This window comes from Bufo bufo, chromosome 1 (genome assembly GCF_905171765.1).
Source record: "Bufo bufo chromosome 1, aBufBuf1.1, whole genome shotgun sequence".
NCBI classification, from domain to species: domain Eukaryota; kingdom Metazoa; phylum Chordata; class Amphibia; order Anura; family Bufonidae; genus Bufo; species Bufo bufo.
Window position 1 is genome coordinate 47,079,069 of NC_053389.1, and position 11,830 is coordinate 47,090,898.

Consider the following 11,830-nt stretch of genomic DNA (forward strand, 5'->3'; position numbering starts at 1 on the left):
AAAAAAATAATAATAAATAAATAAATATGAATGTAGCCTTACTGTATACTCCCTGGGGGGTCACTAATTAGGAGAAAATACTAAATACAATGTTCGCCAGGTAAGCTGGCGAACGCTCCATCGTTTCTATTACCAGACAAGCCGCTCCAGCAGTGATTATCCGGCGCGACACATGAGCCGCGTTGCTAGGAGGCTGGGAACATCCGGCATGAAGAGGACACTTATTTGATGTCCCTGGAGCAATTAAGCAAATCAAATCCTGGAGGAGCCGAGTGCTTATCTCTGAAGAGCCGGATCCGTGCTACGAACGAGGCATCTGTGCCCTCTACCCACCAGTATGCTGCCATGCTACTTACTGGGACCCTGCGCGCCTTCTCGTTAATTACTGCGCAGGTGAATGCAGTCTATTGCTTTCTGTTACCAGCCAGCTGTCATGTTCAATAGGATGGAAGTGGAGGAACCTCCCTGACCCCCCACAATCACTACTTCGGTCACCTATCTCCAGTGCAGGGAACCTCCAGCTGCTGCACTATTGGGCCCCTTTCAGACGAGCGAGCGTCTCGCAGCGAGGCACCCGGCCTCAGCTCCCAGCACTACTGGGGTCACATAGCATTATATTGATTTATGATGCTATGTTACCCTTAAAAGGTCTGAAATGTACTCGATAACACTGACATAATAATGTCAGTGTTGTCCAATACATTCCAGAACTGTAAGGCTAGGTCTACACTGCAACATTTGTCGCGCGACATTTTGTCCCACCAATGTTGCGCGACAATTTTTATAATGATAGTTGTTGGGCATTTTCATACGTATACAATATTATCTAATGACATTATAATCAAAATGAATGCTCATCTCATTGCCTTTAAGAATAAGACCAGCCTGAACCAAAATTATATTATGTGGCTGAAAAAGCCAAGATGAGTTCATGGCAAGTTCAGTTTATATTTAAAAAAATAATAATTGGGAACATAAATGAACATTGTATTTAAAAAGTTAGTGCTAAAGATATGAGACCATCTGTAAGAAGTAAGTCAACTCCCTGAGACATGTCTGTCTAGAGGGAACAAGGTTACTTGATAAGGACTCATGTCCGTATCACACACCTGGTGTATGAGGTTCAATTTATATATACATAATTATATTATATATATATCTCTGTATGGTATATTTAGTTTACAACATATGTTAATCTATAATTCATATAATGTGTTATCTATGTGTAACAATGTATCGATTTATATATATGTTATACCATGTATTTATCATTTAGAAGAAACAACTACAGAAACAACTCAGTAAGTTTAAGTTAATTGGATTTCAAAACAATAGTTATTCATGGGAGTACATAAATGAAATCTACAAGTTCCGATGCCTAGCATCAAAGCCGCTACATAAAATTTTCATCAAGTCAACCCATATTTCAGAAAGATAAGAGAAGACAGTCAACTCCAACAAATCCGGGATATAGGTAATTAAAAGTGTAAGGAAAAGACCTTCCTCAGTGATTTATATGGAAAGGTCAAAGAGGTCCTGTGAACATATTATTAGATATTTAATTTTAATGCTTAAAAGTTGGGATGTTCACCTACAGTACCGCAGTGCCATCTGGAGGAAGATGGGCAACATTATATTATTTCATTATTTATTCCATTCCATATTAGGAGGTGAGATAACGTCATGAGGTTATTAGCATGCGAATACACCCACCCTACCTGATCGGGAATCCATAATCTAAAGAGGATGATTCTTAGATAAGGGGGGGAATAATTATTCGTGTGCGGAGTAGAAGGAAAGGGCGATCAAGAGAAAAGAGGAAGCGAGTGGAGGAGAAGTTGAGGTCTATCAAGATGGAAGCCATAATGAGATGCGCTATGATGGACCACCCAGCTTTCCTAGGAGCAGAAGTGAGATTCCTGCTAGGACTTGGTAAGAGACACAGAAAATGATATTTCATTTTATTAAGGCTAATTTGATAGTGTGGGTGAAATTATACCATCTAGATTGGCGAATAAATAAATAATTAAATAAATTGATCATCTCCATATTGAGATGTAGTCTTAGGATATTGTGAGGCTTCATTCTACCTGCAGAAGAATCTAGACTCATAATCTAGCAAAGCATTAAATGATTGCTTTTATATATGTATATTGATATTGATATAACATTCTTCGCCAAGCTAAGTGATGGATTCCCACCGGAAAGACGTCAAGTCCTTCCCATTTTAAGATCCTAGATCCCTGTTATATGTCTTAATATTCTTACCAAAGTTATATCCTTGAATGGATTTGCCCATCTTGAAGTCATGTGATGTGTAGTCGGTTAGGGGGGGGCAGAATGTATTTAGCATTCTATATTGATGTCTAGGATTAGACATGCCCATCCTGATATCATGAGGTTTTCTCTGAACAGAAGTAATGTATATAACTTATGTTCCTATTCTGATATCCTAACCTAATAATAGCTTGGTTATAATGTGACAAGTTATTTCCACTCACATGTATTGTTAAGCTTGTAATGCTTTATATTAACGCTATATATATTCATTTGCATGTATCATTGTGTTTATTTACTTATATATGTTTATAATCTTGTAACCAATAAATCTGCATATTTTTATAATACCTGTGGATCATTGTATAATGCAGAATTACATTTTATCATTTACGTCATCTCACGTCAAAAAGAGCTTATTTATCTGAGGAAATAGTCGGACTCAGATGTGAATTGTATCAATTAGGTTGTCTACAATTCACCAGGTCATGATTTTAAGAATTTATGACAATTTTTATGAATTTTTATTTTTATGGTTAATTATTTTTACGACCATAATTAATAATTCTTCATTGAATTATTACCACCCGACATAGTCTATGGCAGGGGTACTCAACTAGTTTTATTAAAGGTCCACATACCTGGGTCTGCAGTCAGGTGAAGGTCCGAGCTGAACGCCAACAGTAAAGATGCCATGCGATCATGTGATACATGCGCGTGGGGCGCTCTGACGTTATAGTGGAGCGCCCCGGGTAAGTCCCAGAATTAGTAATGGCCACATTAGTGCCCCAGTAAGAATAATGCTCCCAGTAAGAATAATGTCCCCATTAGTGCCCCCAGTAAGAGTAATGCCCCCATTAGTGCCCCCCTTCTCTGCTTTTGCAAAAAAATAAAATAAAATTTGCATTCACCTGGCTGCGGTGAACATTCGCTGCTGACTGCAAGCTCAGGACCGGTGCTCCAACGTGATGACGTCTTGTAGGTCCTGTCTTGAGCTTCTAGTCAGCAGGGAGTGTTCTCCACAGCGTGAGCAAATGGAGGTGGAGGTACCGTAATTTTATTAATTTTTTTACTAGCACAAGTTGCGGTGGAGGTAACGGCTGTACTAATGGGCGTTCCATGATGGAAGCGCTCATTAGTAAGGGTACTTTCACACTTGCAGAAGGACGGATCCGACAGGCTGCTCACCCTGTCAGATCCATATTGCCACTACTTCGCCGTGCCGCTGCTCTGTGCCCATCGACTATAATGGGGATGGGGGCAGAGCTACGGCGCAGCACGGTGAGAGGCCGCCAGACTAAAAGTACTACATGTCCGACTTTTTCGTCTGGCGGCCTCACGCCGTGCACTGCCATGCTGCACCGTAGCTCCACTCCAGCTATAGTCAATGGGGAGTGGCAGTCCGGCGAAATAGCGGCAGGACGGATCTGACAGGGTGAACAGCCTGTCGGATCCGTCCTGCCGCAAGTGTGAAAGTACCTTAACAGTCCTTACAGGAAAATTCTGGCACCGGCAAGGGAACTAAAATACCAGCCTTGCTGGTGAACTACTGGCCGGGTGGCAACCCAAGCCACAGAACAGACATATGATAGTTTTGTTCCGCATCCAATTCCCATTATTGGGGGATTGGATGCGGCCCCTTAATTACAATGGGGCCACAAGAGATGCAGACAGCACACTGTGTGCTGTCTGCATCTTTTCCCGCTCCATTGAAACTAAGGGGTCCGCATCCAATGCCCCAATAATGGGAATTGGATGCGGAACAAAACTATCATGGTTTGATGGGGCTTAATCACTTTATTTAATCAGGTTACCTAAAGAAGATGGCCCAGGGGAGATGGGAACATGACACTGGAGTCAGTGACGTGTTCCCGCCTCTCTGTAGCCCTCTCCACGCACCCCTTACTTTCCAAATGTGACATTTATTTCATTGGTGGCAGTGGTGATGTCCCTCCCCTCTCCAGCAGCAGGTAAGTGTCCTTTGGAGCTTGAAGCTCCCTTATGTGCTGCCGCTGCTGCAGGGGAGGAGGGACCTGTGAGCGCACTGAGGGAGAAAGCGCTGGTGCCTGCATGTGGAGGGAGCCGTCTCTCACTGCGCCCCTGGGAAGGAGGAAGTTTGCTGGTAAGCTCCGCCTCTTGCACGTACCAGAGTGTGCAGGAGGAGGAGCGCTATATGTGGAGGGAGCCGGCCTGTCTCACTGCGCTCTGGGACAGGAGGAAGTGCGCCGGTAAGCTCCTCCTCCTGCACGGCACAGTGTGCAGGAGATAGTGATGGGAAGTTCGGATCTTTTAGGTGAATCGGTTCATTTGAATCAGCTCATTCGGATCAGAATCGGATCTTCGGTTCACTTGGCGAGTCAGACTGCTGAGCTGACTCGCAAGTGAACTGAAGACTCTAGGTGCCGGTGCACATGCGCAGCTGCTGACTCAGTCAGTGACACTGCAGTGAGTCGGCTCTTCAGCTCTCTGAAGTTGAACTCGTCTCTGATTAGTATTGAGTGAGTCAGGAAGAGTGATTTTTTTTATAGTAAAGGGAAGCTGAGGCTGACGTTGGACAGGCGGACAGGAGGAAGCTGTCACTGTGGTGTGCAATGTGAATTGTTGTCTGTTGTGCATTGTTCCCCACAGTGACAACAGTCTGACACTGACAGTAGTACAACCAACCAAGTGATGTGAAATGTGAATGCACAGGGAAAACTATGTGCTGAACTGTGTCATCTGTCCCTTCTCTTATCTCTCTGCTCCTGTCCCTTAATCTTATCACTGCTGCAACAAGAGCCGACAGCCTCAGTGTAATGTAACCTGTTCTACAGTCTGACTCTCGGCTCTTTTAACTCAATGAATCGAATGAGTCACTGACTGAGTCGGATCTTTAGATTCTTGTGACTCATTCGATTCCTTTAGACTCCCTGACCCTGCACTACTCCGAGGACTCGAGTCAGAGCTGCAGTGTGCTGTGCTGGCCTCGCCCCCTCAGCTCTGGTCGGTGATTGGTTGGTGGGCGGGGAGGGGAGGGGCTGGCAGAAGCAGCTTCCACTCTAAGATCATATTACTGACTCCTCCCAGTCCCGCCCTCAGGCTCCTGCTGCCAGCGTGAGGTGAGCTGAGCGTCTCTGTCAGCATTGCTGTGTGCTGTGACTGAGCCGGTTCAAACGGATCGATTGGAGGAGCGCTCTGAAGGATGGCCGGGGTCCGGACAACTGGCGGCCGCGGTCCGTATTTGGACCGCGGTCCGCCAGTTGAGTACCCCTGGTCTATGGTGTCGCACTGCAACATGCGACATGCTGCGACTGCGACAGTCGCAAAAAATCCATTTGAGATGGATCGCTTTGCGACACCATAGACTATCATTATAAAAATTGTCGCGCGACATTGGTGGGACAAAATGTTGCCCGACAAATGTTGCAGTGTAGTTGTGCGCTGTCGCGCGACACAATTTGTCATGAAGACCTAGCCTAAGGGTTATAGCATCATAGCAATATAATGCTATGCGACCCCAGCAGTGCTGGAAGTTCAGGCGAGTCCGCAGCGAGACGCTCGCTCATCTGAAAGGGGCCTTAGGGTATGTTCACACATGGAAGACACTCCGCAGATTTTCGCAAAGTGGATGAGATGTGAAGAAGAAGTCTCATCCACACACAGCTTAAATTTGACGGTGCCTGCGCATTGCGGACCGCAATTTTGGGCCCACAGCAAATGCACGGGGCAAACGCGTTCGTGGGCATGAGCCCTTAAGGAGATTTGGCAGGGTGTCCCTGCACAGAGCAGCCTGCTGCATCTCGCAGGATCTGATATTGCCGGATTCTCCACTTCACCGCCGGATCCCTATTGAAAGTAACGGGGTCCGGCGTTGATAAGGCCGCTTTCTGGCATAAACGCTAGGTTTCAGCTGGACAAAACCAGGTGCATGCAATGTTTTGTTTTGTCCGACTGATAACTGCCATTTCTGCTGGATCTCCTTGACGGAGATGTGAACGAAGCCCAAGACTGAAAATCGGGCCTATTTTATTTTTTAATTTTTTTTTAAAAAGCTCCATTTAGCGGAATGACATAGTAGCAGAAATTTCTGCAACAAATCTGCCACGTGTGACTCCATGCCAGCTTTAGTGTTACTGGCCCTTTAAATGGACACGTTACAGCTATGACAGCACAGTTACCAAATGTCACCTCCCCGGACGGACTCACTGATAGGATCATACATGGGTGATGAGGAAACTGTCCTCAATTCTCAAAAATCGCTGTAAAAAAAAAAAAAAAAAAGATATCAATGAGAAAATAAAAGGAACAGAAAAAAGTCCTAATTACCGCAGCTGTACAGCGTCGTATACAGCCCCCCCGCTAATGCTAAAAAGAGTAAGAAACGCACCAAAAATGGGTATTGCCAACTCCAGATCCCAACATCCTCTCACTGCCTTAATTTATTTTCCCTTATGGAAAATGACCTGAAAATCAGTTATGAACCAGGAAGCTCAGGATGACTAGAGGAAGCTCTAAGATAATGAGGTGCGATGGGAGTGTGCTACTGCACAGTCTGCGCCATGTGGACACTCCCTGCAATGGCGCCAAATAATAAGCAAAAAAAAAGGATCTAAAAAGAGGACGAAGCTGCGACTTTCCAAACCGAGCACGATGCGCACAACGCGACCCCGTCCTCCACTCCACGTCTCACAAGGGCCACGTGACCTCCCAGATATAATCTGTAGACCAGAAATATCCGACGGCTGCTGAGCTTCAATAGAAAATGCACCGTGCAACCCATGTGAGAGAAGAGGATAACCCTGACAACAGGACTCCCCAAAAAGACACGCCAAATTGGGGATCCATTAACAGCAGCAATCACCAACCCATGGAGCTCCCACACGCATCAGCAACCACCCGACTGAGCCCACTGAAGCCAGCACCCCTCAAAAGACGAGCCACCCCCCAAAAGAAAGTGCTGACAGGCATCATAAAAGAATACAGATTGAGCATCGTGGCCCTCCAGCTGTTGCAAAACTACAACTCCCATCATGCAGCTGACAGCTATCAGGGCATGCTGGAAGTTGCAGTTTCACTGGAGAGCCCCACAAGTTTGACTTCCCTGTTCTAGGACAGGGATCAGCAACCTCCGGCACTCCAGCTGTTCTGAAACTACAACTCCCAGAATCCTCCTTTCACTTCTATGGGAGTTACAAGAATAGCAGAGTAAGTGTGCATGCTGGGAGTTGTAGTTTCACAACAGCTGGAGTGCCGAAGGTTGCGGATCCCTTTTCTAGGGTATAGTGAAGGTGAAAGACTGCCCCCTGCAGGTGAGATCTACAACGGCATGTCAGCTGCCGCTCAGTACGGCGATCTGCATGAGGTCCGGGCTACTTACCTCCTCTCCCTTCATGGAGCCGGGTGTCACCTGCACTGCACGCATCAAATATAACGTGGATCTAAGTACACAGAACGCGGCTGGGGATGCATGTCTCCAGGCCATCAGGACTGAACACACGGGACGAGGCTTGTCTGATCTGGCGCAAAAGTAAAGCTAGGGCTACACGGCGACATTTTTCACGCGAAAAGGGGTACAACTACATTGCGACATGTGTCGCACGACATTGTGATGATAGTCTATGGCAGGAATGCTCAACTTGCGGCCCTCCAGTTTTTGCAAAACTACAACTCCCAGCATGCCTGGACAGCCTACAGCTATTAGGACATGCTGGGATTTGTAGTTTTGCAACAGCTGGAGGGCCGCAGGTTAAACATACCTGGCGTCACAACGCGACAGTTGCACAAAAGTCCAACTTGGATGGAGTTTTTGCGACACCACAGACTGTCACTAAAATAAATGTCGCGCAACATGGGTAGGACACGACACTGTATAGCCCCCTAGCCTACATGCGCAGCATTTGCCCATAGCGACCAAGCAGGTCGTCGCCGTTTCAATCTCCTGTAAGGCTATGTGCACACAGCGCAGATTTTCCATTGACGACCAAAGGCAGATTTTGCAGACCCTAAAGCTTTAACTGGCAATGCCGCTACGGACCGCTTATCCGCTGATGTGACCGGACGCACACATTACACGTATGTGACCTAGAGCTGCGCGGATCGGAGCTGCTGACTCAGGTCGTGTCACAACAAGAAACTTTCCTCAAATTACAAGTTTCCCCTTCTGAAATGTTGTAATCGCTGAGCTGTAGTGACGAAGCCGGGAGGTAGAAGAAAAGGGTCCGGTCTGGTTCCCCTGGGAGATTATGGACACATCAATTTAAAGGGGACGCACAATGGTGCAGAATAGACCGCTACCCCCCCCCCTGCTATGGGGTCACTGACACCATTGATGGTAGCACATCCCACCAGCGCCCTCCATCACCAGGGTCCAACTTATAGAGATGGCGACTCCGCCGGAGGGTGTGTATTAGACAACAGCTAGAATGGCAATTCCCTGACAGCAAGCTAAAAGGTCCCGGGTGCCAAGGTTCCCATATTAGTCCGGCTGGACCTTACAGGACATCATCTATACCGGGCCTCAAGATCCGACACAAGACAAAGGGCTCCTTATCCTGTAAGCAGAATGCGCAACTCATGACGAGGCGGGAGACGTGTCACAGGCGTAAACCGTCGGGATACGACATAGATCATGGGTTACACGGGGGCAGACGGCTGCATCATCTGCCCCTCCCCCCACCACCGAGTGCTAAAGTCACTTGGGACTTTGCTCCTCATATGGAACAAATAACAGGATTCACGAATGACTGAAAGTCGCCATGCAACCGCCAATCCTATGGGGTACTGACCACGACTCGGCCCCCAATAACTGCCACTGGTGCGGTCGCCATATTTACAGCCCATTACATGCCTCAACATGTTAAGTAGGGATGAGCGAATTTCATATTTTTTTCAAATTCTAGTTCGGGTCGTGGCATAATCTGAATTGCATTATGAATTCCGTTACCATGGACCACAACGCAATCCCATGACGGTATGCATAACGGAATGCCTTTAGAGGCATTCCGTTATTCATTTTGTCATAATAGAAGTCTATGGGCTGCAAAACGGATCCGTCCGTTTCCGTTATGCAGGGGAGTCCTCTCCTGCATAACGTAAACCGAACGGATCCATCATGCAGCCCATAGGCTACTTTCACACTTTCGGCAGAGTGATCCGGCAAGCAGTTCCGTCCGGCAATCTGCATGCAAACGGACAGCATTTGTAGACGGATCCAGATGCGGATCAGTCTCACAAATACATTGCAAGAACGGATCCGTCATATTTTTTTCACATCTTTACCGGTCCGGCATTGCGGTATTTTTAATGCCGGATCCGGCACTAATACATTTCAATGTAAATTAATGCATTCCGGCGACTAATCCGGAATTGTGGACGGAGATAAAACCGCAGCATGCTGCGGTATTTCCTCCGTCCAAAACGCTGTTCAGTGACTGAACTGAAGACTTCTATTATGACGGAATGAATAACGAAATGCCTTTAAAGGAATTCCGTTATGCATTCCGTCATAGAATTGTGTTATGGTCCGTGGTAACAGAATCCATAACGCAATTCAGATTATGCCACAACCCGAACTTCAAAATATGAAATTCGCTCATCCCTAATGGTAAGTCCACAAATTAAGGACAGACGAGATTCTCAATCAATATGGCCGCCATGACACCCAGCTTTTCTACAGCGCTGAAAGGCTCCGTCACCTCTATCACTAGACAGATTTGCCATTCAGGAGTCTAGAAGAGCTGGGGGATGACGTTGGGGGGGGGGGGGGGGTCTAATGGCTGCAGATCCCTGCGAGGACAGAGAAACCGGAATACGATCAGTGCAGTGAATAGGGGGGTCATTAACCCACAGAATACGGCTGACAGGCAGGCGCTGAATGTTACACCCCAAAAACCAGACAAGAGTACAAAGTAATGCTCCCCACCATTCCCAGTACATTGTAATACCCCACACCAGTGCACACACCATTCCCAGTATACAGTAATACCCCAGACCAGTGCACACACCACCCCCAGTATACAGTAATACCCCACAACAGTGCACACACCACCCCCAGTATACAGTAATACCCCAGACCAGTGCACACACCACCCCCAATATACAGTAATACCCCAGACCAGTACACACACACCACCCCCAGTATACAGTAATACCCCAGACCAGTGCACACACCACCCCCAGTATACAGTAATACCCCAGACCAGTGCACACACCACCCCCAGTATACAGTAATACCCCAGACCAGTGCACACACCACCCCCAGTATACAGTAATACCCCAGACCAGTACACACACACCACCCCCAGTATACAGTAATACCCCACACCAGTGCACACACCACCCCCAGTATACAGTAATATCCCAGACCAGTGCACACACCACCCCCAGTATACAGTAATACCCCAGACCAGTGCACACACCATTCTCAGTATACAGTAATATCCCAGACCAGTGCACACACCATTCCCAGTATACAGTAATACCCCAGACCAGTGCACACACCACCCCCAGTATACAGTAATACCCCACACCAGTATCTGCCCACCATAACACAACAGCCCCCCACCCCGTGCATTGTGGGTATCGCCCACTCTCACCCGTCTCCATCCTGCCACCGCAGCTGTCATCGCTCCACTGGCCTCTGGCACCAGGGCTGGGCGCGGCGCATGCTGGGAAATGTAGTTTCCTCCTATTGCTGGATCTAAGCCCCGCCCTCCACCAGACGGAGGAGGACACTCGGTGTACCGGCTCCGGTCACGGCCGCAGGGCTTCTCCACCGGGTTCCTTCACACCTGGCCGCGAGCCCCTGGCACTCCTGGCAGCGCTACTAGCGGAGGTGTGGTCTATAACAGCCAATCAGTAGACAGCTTTCATTTACAAACATACTTTAAAGAACTAAGCTGGAATCTGATTGGCCGCTCTATACCGACCTTCACAGCCATAGATTATAGCAGGGAGCTTAAAGGGCTTTTCCATAGTTTAGCACTAATGTCCTATGGGCAACAAATATGGAAGTAATTAATATTTATGCCCTTTCTTTACTGCTAGATATAGTCCTGGAGTGGAATTAGGTGAAGATTACAAAATGTAGGGTCCTATTTATGTAAGAGAGACCTATATGATCAGATACATACGCTTATCTCAGCTGCTTTAGAAGACATGACCTCCCAGAGCGGATGACTGGTCACATGAGGAAGTGATTACTATGAATAAGTAAATTCCCAGCAGAACTTCCTCTTTTTTGGCCGCGTGTTTTACTATTACACGTTCACCAGTGCAATGATAACTGGCGAGAATTTCCCAGTGAGAGCAGAGCAAGGTCCAGTCTGATGTCAGATAAGACATGACACAGGAGCTAAACTGGACTGGGGCGGACTGGAAACGTGACAGAAGGCAGGGTCAGCAATACCACAGAATACCGCCTCAGCAGAACCAGATGCCACAGAATACCGCCTCAGCAGAACCAGATGCCACAGAATACCGCCTCAGCAGAACCAGATACCACAGTACGGCACAGAATATTGCTTCACAAACTGCTCTTCTCAGTGGCCATGTTCTGTCCTCTTCTTGCATTTGT

General features: G+C 47.2%; 1 protein-coding gene across 1 annotated transcript in view; it reads right to left on the minus strand.

The window, feature by feature from the left end:
• Positions 1–11,071, minus strand: part of ATP13A2 (ATPase cation transporting 13A2) — a 101,336-nt gene extending 90,265 nt beyond the window's left edge. Inside the window, exon 1 of the mRNA XM_040422912.1 lies at positions 10,851–11,071. Coding sequence (XP_040278846.1) covers positions 10,851–10,860 — 10 coding nt within the window. The 5' untranslated portion in view covers positions 10,861–11,071. The remainder of the gene's footprint in view (positions 1–10,850) is intronic.
• Between the last annotated feature and the right edge of the window lie 759 nt (positions 11,072–11,830).